Source organism: Aulonocara stuartgranti (genome assembly GCF_965226115.1).
Source record: "Aulonocara stuartgranti genome assembly, chromosome: 5".
Taxonomy (NCBI): domain Eukaryota; kingdom Metazoa; phylum Chordata; class Actinopteri; order Cichliformes; family Cichlidae; genus Aulonocara; species Aulonocara stuartgranti.
In genome coordinates this window covers 14983964-14995102 of record NC_138943.1, presented here as the reverse complement: position 1 = coordinate 14995102, position 11139 = coordinate 14983964, and the positions used below count along the sequence as shown (strand labels likewise).

The 11139-nt window shown below is 40.2% G+C and overlaps 1 protein-coding gene across 3 annotated transcripts; it reads right to left on the bottom strand.

Moving 5' to 3' along the window:
* Positions 1-384: 384 nt before the first annotated feature.
* tgfa (transforming growth factor, alpha) lies at positions 385-10353 on the bottom strand. 3 transcript variants are annotated; one of them, XM_082533415.1, is made up of 8 exons: positions 10252-10353; positions 9959-10045; positions 8751-8921; positions 8464-8643; positions 4577-4691; positions 3030-3179; positions 2839-2930; positions 385-1558 (listed from the first exon to the last, which is right to left on the bottom strand). In XM_082533415.1, exons 2-8 carry the CDS (start codon positions 9999-10001, stop codon positions 1551-1553), a joined length of 759 nt encoding a protein of 252 aa, XP_082389541.1. In that variant the 5' UTR covers positions 10002-10045; positions 10252-10353; the 3' UTR covers positions 385-1550. The 3 variants fall into 3 exon arrangements, with proteins under 3 accessions (XP_082389541.1, XP_082389540.1, XP_082389542.1); XM_082533414.1 differs by having other exon boundaries at positions 9959-10322; XM_082533416.1 differs by having other exon boundaries at positions 8464-8628; positions 9959-10322.
* Between the last annotated feature and the right edge of the window lie 786 nt (positions 10354-11139).

Sequence of the window (11139 nt, the reverse complement as noted above, 5' to 3'; positions counted from 1 at the left end):
AATAATGGAGGCTTTCCAGTTGTGCCAGCATAAGTCTGGCACCATAAAGGGATAATGCATGAGAAGCTCAACAGCAGGATGTGTTCACCCAGCAAATCCCCCAAATATATCTGTTTCAATCCTGCAATACACATGCAAATTCTGCAATGCAAAAATCACGTACTGTAAACAAAGACAAGTTTATCATCCACTCAGAGGCTTTTGGCATAGAAACGCCATCACATTCACAGTGAACACACAAAGCATGTGCACATGCTTCACAATAGTGTCAATTTGTCCTTTAATTCCCTTACCAGTAACATAAAATTATTTAGAAATTTCAAAATAACCACTTTAAACTTCAGAGGCTTTTTTTCCCTTTTCCTTTTTTTTTTTTTTTGAGCATTGCTATAAACACGGCACTCGTATGCTTTGCATTTAAAATAAAAGCTGTGATTTAAGTGCATGCATGCTTAGGGGTATATGTGCAAACCGCGTGCTTAGTCCCATCAGTGCTCGTTCAGGCAGTTAGAAATGGCATCTCTCGTATGTGGATGCGTTTAAGTGTCTACATCGTGCAGTGAGTGCTGTTTTGTTTAGCTTTTTTATAAGCAGTGAAGAAGCTTGCAGATGAGCGCAATTTTCCAAAGGTACTGTAGGATAAAGTGGCCACTCGTGTTGGTAGAGTTCTTGCTTGCAAATTTAAAAAAAAAAAAAAAAAAGGGAAAAAAAACAAAGAACCTCTGATGCATGCACATGTACAGGTACAGCTTAGGAATTAAAAAACGGAAACTGACAACCATTTTCGCTTCAGGAGCAATAAAGAAAGTTTCATCAAAAACGCTACAGGAATAACTTAAAGCTGCAGTCTCTGCATATACATTTTGATTTAAGATCAGGAAATCAATGTGCATGAGTCTAACAATTTCTACTTCTGTCGAGTGAAGTGAGTTCCTTCCCTAAAAACAGACACTAAAACATGTTAAAGCACCGGTTTCCCCACACCAGAAATTATTAAAATGTCCTTCGTGCTCATAGTGTTCTGATGAAAATGTGCAAAGATATTAAAAGACAAAAATAGGAATTGGGGATGTATGACTCAAGTGAATTATTCTTGTCCTGCAGCTTGAAATAACGCCTTTTCTATTCAGCATCCACACAGGGTGATTAATGGCCTTATAGATAAATTCCCATGTCCTTTAGGCCAGCCATAAACTCTAATCAGGACACACAGGGCTCTTCTCATGCATGATTTGGCGGCAGCATCAGTCTCAGAGGGTCAAACAGTCTGCTGCAATTCTGAGTATTTTCGTAGAATCAAAGAGCAAAGCAAACACATTCCTAGATTGTTGAAGTCCAAAAGGTCCCAGTCATCAGATAGGAGAAATGGAGCATTTAACCTCCCACATGAAGGAGGCCTACCTCAGTCACATTTAAGATACTGTATTATCACTTCCCTTCTGGCCTGCTGTACCACTTTGGATGCAAGCCGTGGGGTTTGAGGACCAGGCAGATGAGGAAGACTGAACACGGCATGAAACGAAGAGCTCATGTTCAAGTGAGATGTTTTCTCAGACCACTGAAAGACAAAGCCCAAACATTTATGTTTATGTTAAGGAATTGTCTAAATAGTTAATATTCAGAAGATTATCAACAAATTCCACAAAAGACGAACATTAAATTGGTGACGCTGTTGTGGTACATGAGGTATGATGATTATTTTTTTTATTTTTATTTTTTTTCCATAGAAACTCTACTTTTTGCACCCCTTTCCTACTTCCAGAGGGCCTTCTATTTTTAGCTCCCTCGTGGAAATGATCTAAAAATAACAATCACTATCAACTAACCGAACCTTTACAGGGGATCGTCACTGCTGATGAGAGCTGGGTCTCCATCTATAACCTGAAGAGACCACAGTTTGCAATCCCAATGATGGAGAGGTCAGGAGCAGGAGCGGGACTTTTAACTGAATTCAAAGTTCTAGTAATCAACGGTTCAAGACTTTTAAAGTAGTATATTTTGCCAGCATGCACCAGCACACAGTTTACTGGCCAGACCTACACAATCAAGTTGCTTTATATAGCTAGGTCAAGATCCTACAAAACTATAACACATAACCCAACACAAGCATTTGGCAACAGTGGGAAGAACAAACTCCCTTGCAATAGGAAGAGTGCTACAGCAGAACTGCAGTCGGGGAGGGGCCACCAGCTGCCTCAACTGCCTGGGTGGGGTGAAGCGCACATCATAAATTCAGTTCAAGGGGATAACGGAGGGCAAAATATAAGAATTTAAAAACTACTACTAATAAAAGTACTCCAAGCAGTCCAAAGTTGACCTTGAAAGAAAAAACGTTATGTGATATACATTTATCTGCCAAGTTTTTTTAATGTCCGTTTCCCAGCGTTTTGAATCTTTGTGATTGCACCTTCTATCTGCATTGTTGTCCAGTTACACCAGTCACAAACATGTTCACAGATTGGTGTTCACTAGTCTAAAAAGGGTCCCTGACAATATCTTACTAGAAATCTCTGTGGCCTGTTTGTGCTTAATGCAGAAGCTCTTCAAACAACTCTGAGCCACACACAGCTGTCAGGAAGTATTGAGAAAAAGAAATGATTTCATTAAAAATAATGTCCATAACAGAAAATTTTAACCGTAATCACAGACAGATAAATGGATGCACTCTCTGTGCAAACACGACAAATGTTGACAGCCCATATTAGTTGCCCACAGTCTTCACTGCTCTCAGCTTCCACCCTCTCATATTCATCTAATGGATACTGCATCCCCTGCAGTGTGTAAGTGGAACTATGAAGTTAAAAATGCACTTTGTTATAAGAAAGTAAAGTCAAGTACCACTCTCAGATGGACAGCAGGACACGCCGTGCTTTTCTGTAACATGGTGATGTGCGTGGCTGCGCCTGCGACAGTCCTGTCTCCACCAGCAGCTGGAAGAAAAATAGACCAAGCAAACTCACTGTGGCATCAATTTCATCTAATTTTCAATTAATCTGTTGCTTACAGCACAAGATATTTATGTAACTTACTGTAAGACTGTACATAACACCATGATGAGAACACACCCAATCACACACAACACCAGCATCGTGGCAATGGTCTGTTGCCTGTGATTGGTTGCAACTACAGCGAGGAGGTCTGCATGCTCACACCTCATCCCGATAAAGCCTGGATGACATCTGCAACACAGAAAATCTGGATGAAAAAGAGCCGCTGATGGACTTTCATGACACCACTGCTGGCTAAAATGGAAAGTTACAACAGTTGTAGTTAAAGATTGTGATTTCATCCAATGAATCATATTGATACCACAGACACCAGAATGCAAAATGTAAATCTGTTTTTAAATCATTTTGCAAAGGGTAGCAGAACAGCACTATCACAGAACAGGGCCATCTTGATGTGAACTAAATGATTTAAAGGCTCGAATTATCTCTGGTCACCAAAAAATTATATAGAAAGGCTCAATATAATACCAAAAACAAACCCTACACACCCGGTGGAACATCTCACAAATAATTAGGTTTATGTAACACCTGTAAAGCAGGCGTTTTTGGTTTTTTGTTATTTTTAGGTGTAAAGACGGGGGGGGGGGGGGGGGGGGGGGGGGGGGGGTCAAACTTCAACAATTATGCAAATATGGAGATTTAAATATCTGTATTGGTATATGACATAATAAAAGATTCACAAAATCCAAGAAACTCTCTGTAAGAACTAACTGGCCACAATTTTCAGGCCTGAAAACTGGGGCCACGGGATATTTTTAATGTTTAAAAACATTAAAAATATCCTGTACTGGACATCATTGCGTTAGCTCAGGAATAAAATAATAATAATAAAAACCCACACAACATCAGTGACAAAAGTTTGTATTTTTATCCACAAAAGCAGCTTTAGATTCTGCCATAAAGACTAAACCATATGTATTTGTGTATTTGAGATAATAAAACACTGCAAACTCCATTGACATGAATAAGATTATGATGCACTCACTGATGGTCTAATGGCTCAAGCAGGCCTTAATTGTTTCCACAAGACGATCCCAAACCAAATGAAGAATATATTAAAAAAAAAAAAAAAAAAAAAAAAAAGACTGCTTAGTTAGTCTTCAGTCCTGACTTGTTTAAGTGTTTGGAGCTTTATGAACCAAAAAGCAAAACAAACAAAAAGAAAAAACCCAGGAGATCTCAAAGTTTTGAGCAGCTGATATTCTACAGAAATTAATAATCACAAGCATTTAGATTTCAAAACATCTGCAATGGGTCTCCTCATTCCCAAAGTGCAGACTGTCACCAAAGGCAGAGGTGATGAGGGGATCTTGCTCACATAACACTGCCTTGGTATCATTTTCTGTTCAGTGGGACGTTGACGTGTTTTTCAAATAATTCTTTGGATTTACATTTTGCTCAGTGTTGCAACACTTTTGAACAGCAGGTTGTACATCAGCAGGATTGCAGTGCCTTAAATTTCAGTTTCAAACAGTTTCAGCTTTAAACTGTAAAAGTGTTGTTTTTCATGTGAGACCACAGACAGGATGCAAAGGTGGTGTTTTATAACCATAAATCCGCTAACTTACACACATGCGGGTGTCTCTTCCAGTATAAGGAAGCGGCACGTGCCGTGGAAGCAGAAGTGTCGGTGGGAGTCTGGACAGTCGTCGAAATGAGACCGAACCGCTGCTGCTACAAACTCTGTTGAGATGAGACATAATGTTGGTGTTACTCTTCATGTTGTTGATCTTAATGATGTTACCATGTTTAAAGTTGACAGAGTGTTTTTGCAGTAGTGTTTCACACTGAAGCTAATAACCAAAATGAAAGTCTTTTGGTAGAGTAGCTAGCTAGTAGAAATCCATTTTATAGGTAAAGCTGTTCAATCCAGTAACACAAATATGTAATCAGTCAATCACATGGCAGCACCTCAGTGCATTTAGGCATGTAGACATGGTCAGGTTCGACCTGAAGCATCAGAATGGAGCAGAAAGGTGATTTAAGTGACTTTGAATGTGGTTTGGTTGGTGGTGGCATTTCAGAAACTGCTGACCTGCTCTCATCTTTAGGTCTGACGGCAAATGGACTGAAAAAGCAGCAGCAGCTCTCTGGGTAAAAATGCCTCGTTGATGCCAGAGGTGATGGGAAGAGAATGGCCAGGCTGCTTAAAGCCAAAAGCAAGGCAACAGTAACTCCACCGCTTGTTACAACCAGGGTTTGCAGAAAAGCATCTTTGAATGCAGAACTTGACAAACCTTGAAGCAGATAGGCTATAGCAGCAGAAGACCACACTGGGTGTTACTCCTGAAGAACAAGAAACTGAGGCTAAGATTTGCCTGGCACCACCAAAATTGCTCAGAAGAAGACTGGAAAAACATGCTTGGATAGATGAGTGCATGCTGCAACATTCAGATGGTAGGTTCAGGATAGTGATGTAAAGGCATGCGGGATATTTACTTGGCACACTTTGGTTCCCTTAGTAACACCTAGGGAAGGGTATCGTTTAGGTTTTATCCCATACCGGTGCCAAACTGGTACTTTTGAAACGGTGCCGGTGCTTAAATGGTGCTCAAACCGGTGCTTAAAGAATGGAGAACACAAAATTGGTCCAAAAACCTCTCATGTTCAGCTGTTTATTTGTAAAAAGATAACAATGTTAGCCTTTTCTGCAGCTATAGGGGATTTATGGCATCACTCTTGGCTGGACAATGGAAAAAACAAACTTTGTCCAAAAACCTCTCATGTTTAACTGTTTTCCACTTTTTCTTTGGTCATTTTAGCCTTTTTGGCCAGGGTGAAGGGAGTATCTGCCATCAAACAAGAAGACAGCCGCATGTAGCTATGATGATGTTTGCTAGTTCACCTTACATGCATTAATGTAATAACGTGGTTAGCCTACTCAACGTAAATTACACACGAACAACATTAAGCTACTCATGCAGAGAAGAAGGCTGCTGCTGCATCATCATCAGTTATCATTTCTGCTACACTGGCAGGGCTAGGGGCCAGGACTCTCCTCTTCGGGGTTTTGGGGGGGATGTTGCTTACTCCAGATAACAGGCAACCCACGCGCAGTAGATGTGCACGGTGTGAGGTCTCAGCAAGCTATCAAATACAGCCGCATTTTTCGGCTTTAAAAAAAAAAAAAAAAAAAAAAAAAAAAAGCTATGCGTCGCCAGGTGTTTCATCGGATTTGAGGTGTTACCTCCTTTGACAGTATCACAGTATCAGCTTAAAGCACTTGTTGCAGGCTGCTGAGTTTGCATATTTTGCTGTGAAGTACAGCCAGACTTTTGCCCACTTCGCCTTGGGCATTTTTAATCCAGTGTTGCCAACTCCTCAGTAAGGAAAATCGCTATTGGTTGTCCTAAAAGTCGCTAGAAGTCGCTAAATGACGTCATCGCCTAATTTGCATAATTGGAGAGAAATAATAATAATAATAATAATAGATTATAACATCGTGGAAGAGACAAAGTGAGTAAAAAACGTCCTAAATGCATTTAGAGTTTATTTAGAACTACAAATTAAATTTCTTTTAGCAATTATTGTTTTTTTTTTTTAAATGTCACAATTCCAACCCTGCTCCTTTACCCGGGCTTGGACCGGCAAAAGTGACCCGAAATAGGCACTCTGGTGAGTTACTTTGTGTGTGTGTTTAAGTAGTTTTAAACTTTGTGATCCACAAAACAGCATAAGAGTAAAAGAGTAAAAGAAGAACTGACTGCGTTACAGCACCCGCTGCTTGTTGAGAGTAAAAGCAATACGCGCTTTCACGTCTTTTTTTAGCGACTCTTTTTAGAAAAAAAAGCCGCTAAGGGGTCTGAAAACTCGCTAAATATAGCGCTAAGTTGGCAACACTGTTTTAATCTGTAGCTCTGCTCTAAAAGAACGTATGTACCTGGACCCGCCTACTATCCTCGGAAACGTAAAATGATTGGCTAGAATCTAAAGTGTATGACATCTCAGGAAATAAAGCACCGAAATGTGCTCTGCTTTTCAGTCTGGTTACTACCGTTTATGTCAGAACGATGGCACCGGATACCGGTACCCATCCCTAGTAACACCTGAGCACTTTTTGGGATGGGGTAGAATGAGAAAGTCACATCATGTGCAGTGGACCAATCTGCAGCACTTGTGGGATGCTGTCGTGTCACTATGGACCAAAATTTCTGAGGAATGTTTCCAGCACCTTGATGAGTGTTTGCCATGAAGAATTAAGACAGGTCTGAAAGCAAAAGGAGGCTCAAACAGATTGCTTAATATGACTGTACCCATGGTAAATGAGCAGCCTACAGGAGCTCAGTATTTTAACTCAGTCTCTTCATATCTGTAAATTTTACCCAAAATTTGTAAATCATATGCAATCCCAGTGCCTGTATTTACAATAGTCAGGATGACAAAGGTGGATGTGATAACTCTAAAAATAGTATAAATCTACCAAGACCTGAAACAACACCACCTACGAAATCCTACAGTTGACACACCCACGCCACAAACGGTAGACTTTAGTTCCCAGCTGCGGACGGCTTTGTGGTGGCTTACGTCTTTCATTGTACCTGAGAGGAACAATTACAGTAAAGAACGTCAATGAAAACCCCCAGTGGGAGGATGCAAACAAAATCTTTTCCCATCAGTCTTACTGGGACTCAGGAGAGTGCCCATCCCTGCAGGTTGCATTGTTCTTAACAAAAAAAATAAAGCCTACAATGCAGCTTTTTTATCAAGCAGCAATCTCAGCTTTCCCTGTGAAACAAAACAACAGGACAAAAATAACCGATTAAACGAACACAAGGACAAAACATGACATTTCTTTTACGTAGGCAGTACAGCCAACCAAATTCCTACACTACTGACTCAAACAAATGTGAATGCAGCACAACCATCCAAAAACAGATGCCACTTTGTGAGAGCGATGAACATCCAGACAGATAGTTGTATTACACGCTGCCTTCGTCACACACTTCATTCCAACGGTAAATGGGCTGTTGGACTGCAGTCTACATGTATTGTCTCCTCCTTTCAGACTCTGTGAAAGCGCTCCGTTGTGCCTGAGGCATCTGCCTGACAACCCCTCTCACTTTCCATGTGATTTTGATGGCAATTTGAAGTAGGACTGAGAATGAATACATCCTTTAGGGCAAGAAAGGGTGTTTTTCAGATAATAATTCAACACTGTAGGTGCAGCTTTTGTAAAACGGCTAATTGTATACTGCTCATATACACTGGCCCTAATCTTTCATTTAACATAATTGTTCCCTGGCTCACACTAAGAGGATCAATTATCAGCGCGCGCCACACTGTCTGCGTAATGTTAATGCACTGTTGGGAAACATCGCAGTGATTGTATACGTGTGCTGCCATGAACAGAAATATGACTTGAAAAGCAGGAAACATTCCTATAGATGGTTTGACAGCGACCCTAGACTTCCTCTGCATCTTCACGTACTTGTGATACTCATATACTGAAACTTACTTTTAACAGGGTGGATGTTGATAGTAGTGGTTCCAGTGAGGCTTTTGGTTGCGCTGCTGCTGGTGTTTGTTGAAGAGCTGCTTGCTGAGGTGTTAGCAGCAGAGGAGGTGGCATTAATAGAAATGGTGGCATCAGTAACTGTTGCATTTGTCTGCCTTGGTCCGACTATAAAGAGAGAACCTGTTAACATATGATTACAGATACAGAGAGAGTGGATAAAAGGACAGCGGCATGTGGAAAACATCTCAATCATGACCTTAGATTTTCATGGATCATGACTTGCTTACTTTTAACTGTAGGGATGTTGGTTGTGGCTGGAATTGTTGTGCTTGTGCTGCTAGTTGCCGCAGAGCTGCTACTGGAGGCATCTGGAGGAGCAGTGGAGTTTATACTGATGGAAATATTGGCTTCAATAGTTACTGAACTGCTGTGCCCTGCTCCGAAGGTAAAGAGAGAGCCTGCAGAGAGAAACATAAACAGCTGTTAATGTAGGGCAGGTATAGTGTGAATATCACACACATGGGATTAACACCCCAAACCATGCAGGACAAAAATACCACAAATTTCACTGTTAACTCACTATCGAGTACCATAGATATTGTAGAAGTACCTATAGAAACATTTTTTAATACATATTAATATAATCTGATTGCTGCCCATCGATAGAAGCTTGTTTCTGACCAAAAAAAAAATATTTTTTTCTTCCTTTTATAAGCCAAAATTTCCACTTTCCAACTCAAACCTCTGAGAAAATTACTCAAAATTGAGACAGTAACAGAATAACCTGAAATTCTGACTTATGGATGGCAAAAAATATTAACAATAACAATGTTTTTGTTTAGTGGCAGAAAGCAGCTTCCATACCCCTCCAAATGAAAACCAGGTGTCTCATATTCTCCTTATTACGATCAACCTGAAGGTTATATCTAACAGTCTACTCATGGACCATTATGACTTACTCTTCAATTTGATATTAATGCTTCATTGAGTAACAGGCACCCAACAATAGTAACAGGGTCAAGCACCCACTAAAAGGATGAGATGAAAGCACTATAAATACAGCTGGTCCCGTGAAGACACGCAATTACAACCAAAAAACTGAAAATAGATCCTAGAAATAGGCGCGGTGGTTTATTGTTTAAGGTGATGACTGACACCAAACGATTATGAGAAATGTGACTGCACACACTCTTCACCTTCCAGTCACAAATATAGTCGATAGAATAATTAGTCCAAGTAGATCACCCACATAAGTTAAAACACACCCACTAAAGCCATTTAAAATAAATAAATAATAAAGTTATTCAATTTAATGATTATATAACGTTAAATAATAGAGCCCAAAGAAAGCACAGGGGGAGGAATGCTCACATTCAAGCTTATTAACTTTGTTTAATTTCTATTTAATTGTTTTTCAACATTTAACACAGCGTTTGACGTCACTTTCACGAGTGAGATTACAATCGGACGCTTTTCTGCAGGGTTGGCTACTCACCGCTAATGAGTAAAATTGTTCCCCAGAAAATCCGAGTCATCATGATGAGCAGCTCTCCAAACCGCAGGAATATGACGAGCAGTTTCACTGAAACGCGGGTGTGTTAAGAAGCCATATCAGTCATTAGTGTTGCAGACCCCGGGACAAGCAGCAGCCGCAGCGGCGACCATCAGCAGAGACCACATTTAATCCGGCGAGCATACACCTGACCTGTTCTCTAGTGTCAAACATTAACATCTGATCTATCCACAGCTTCTTTTGGGGCGCAGAAAACTAACCGCGGTCGACTTTACCTTCTTTGCCTTCCTGGATGTCCGAGGGTTTAACTTCACAGTGTTCAGTTGAGGAAATTGGTGTGTAATCCCGTCAGAGCTGACCAATTAGAGGCAGGGAGGGAGGAGGAGGAGGAGGAGGGGTACCATCCCATTATGACCTCAGTATGACATCTATGTTTGTTTTTTAATTCTTAGCCCAAATGTAAGAGTTCAGTTTTTATGTATTAATATTTAATCTGATTTAAAGTGTGAGAGAGATGTCCTTCTCCACGTCTTCTCCACTCCTGCTACATCAAGTTTAAAAAGAAATATCCAATAATAAATATTAAATGATTTTAAAGATAAAACATTCTTATTCTTATCCACTCTAACCGATTAAATGCCAATTAGAGTACAGAATTTCCCTTTAAGGCAACTTTTCATTAGAGATTGCCTAAATAAGAATTATTTTTTTCGCCTCAGTGTTGCCTCATTAATATCATTAGGTTTCAAAATTAGTCAGAGTTTTCTTCTTTGGCTTCTTTGGGGTTTCCTGCAGCTTTGCTGCTCCGTCTGTTCATTCATCTGTCCAACAGTTTGGTGCAGACCAGAATATCTTTTCTCTGACTGGCTGCGATCCCATAACATGTGTGGTGGGTATTTAGAAACTCAGAGGACAGTTTGTTATGTGTGTAGTGATTCCCCGACCTTTAGCTAACAGTGCCAGCAAGCTGTTATCAGGTTCGAGAAAGCTGAAAACACAAGTGCTCAGATACACTAAATAAAAGTGACCTGGAAATTCAAAGCATGTTTCCTAATATGTTAAAAGAAAAATCTTGTATTCTTTTATCTGCTTCCTTGTCAGCTGCACAGTTACATTAGAGAGGATATCACCAGGCATTAATCCAGCTAAAACAGGGAACCTGC

What these genes read in the sequence shown, in the direction of transcription:
- tgfa (XM_082533415.1), bottom strand. Translation starts at nt 10,001, where the DNA reads ATGATGACTCGGATTTTCTGGGGAACAATTTTACTCATTAGCG. An exon ending in GAAGAGACACCCGCATGTGT is followed by an intron (nt 3,180 to 4,576) that starts GTAAGTTAGCGG and finishes TCTGTGTTGCAG; the next exon opens with ATGTCATCCAGGCTTTATCG. An exon ending in GTGTTATGTACAGTCTTACA is followed by an intron (nt 2,931 to 3,029) that starts GTAAGTTACATA and finishes TTTTTCTTCCAG; the next exon opens with CTGCTGGTGGAGACAGGACT.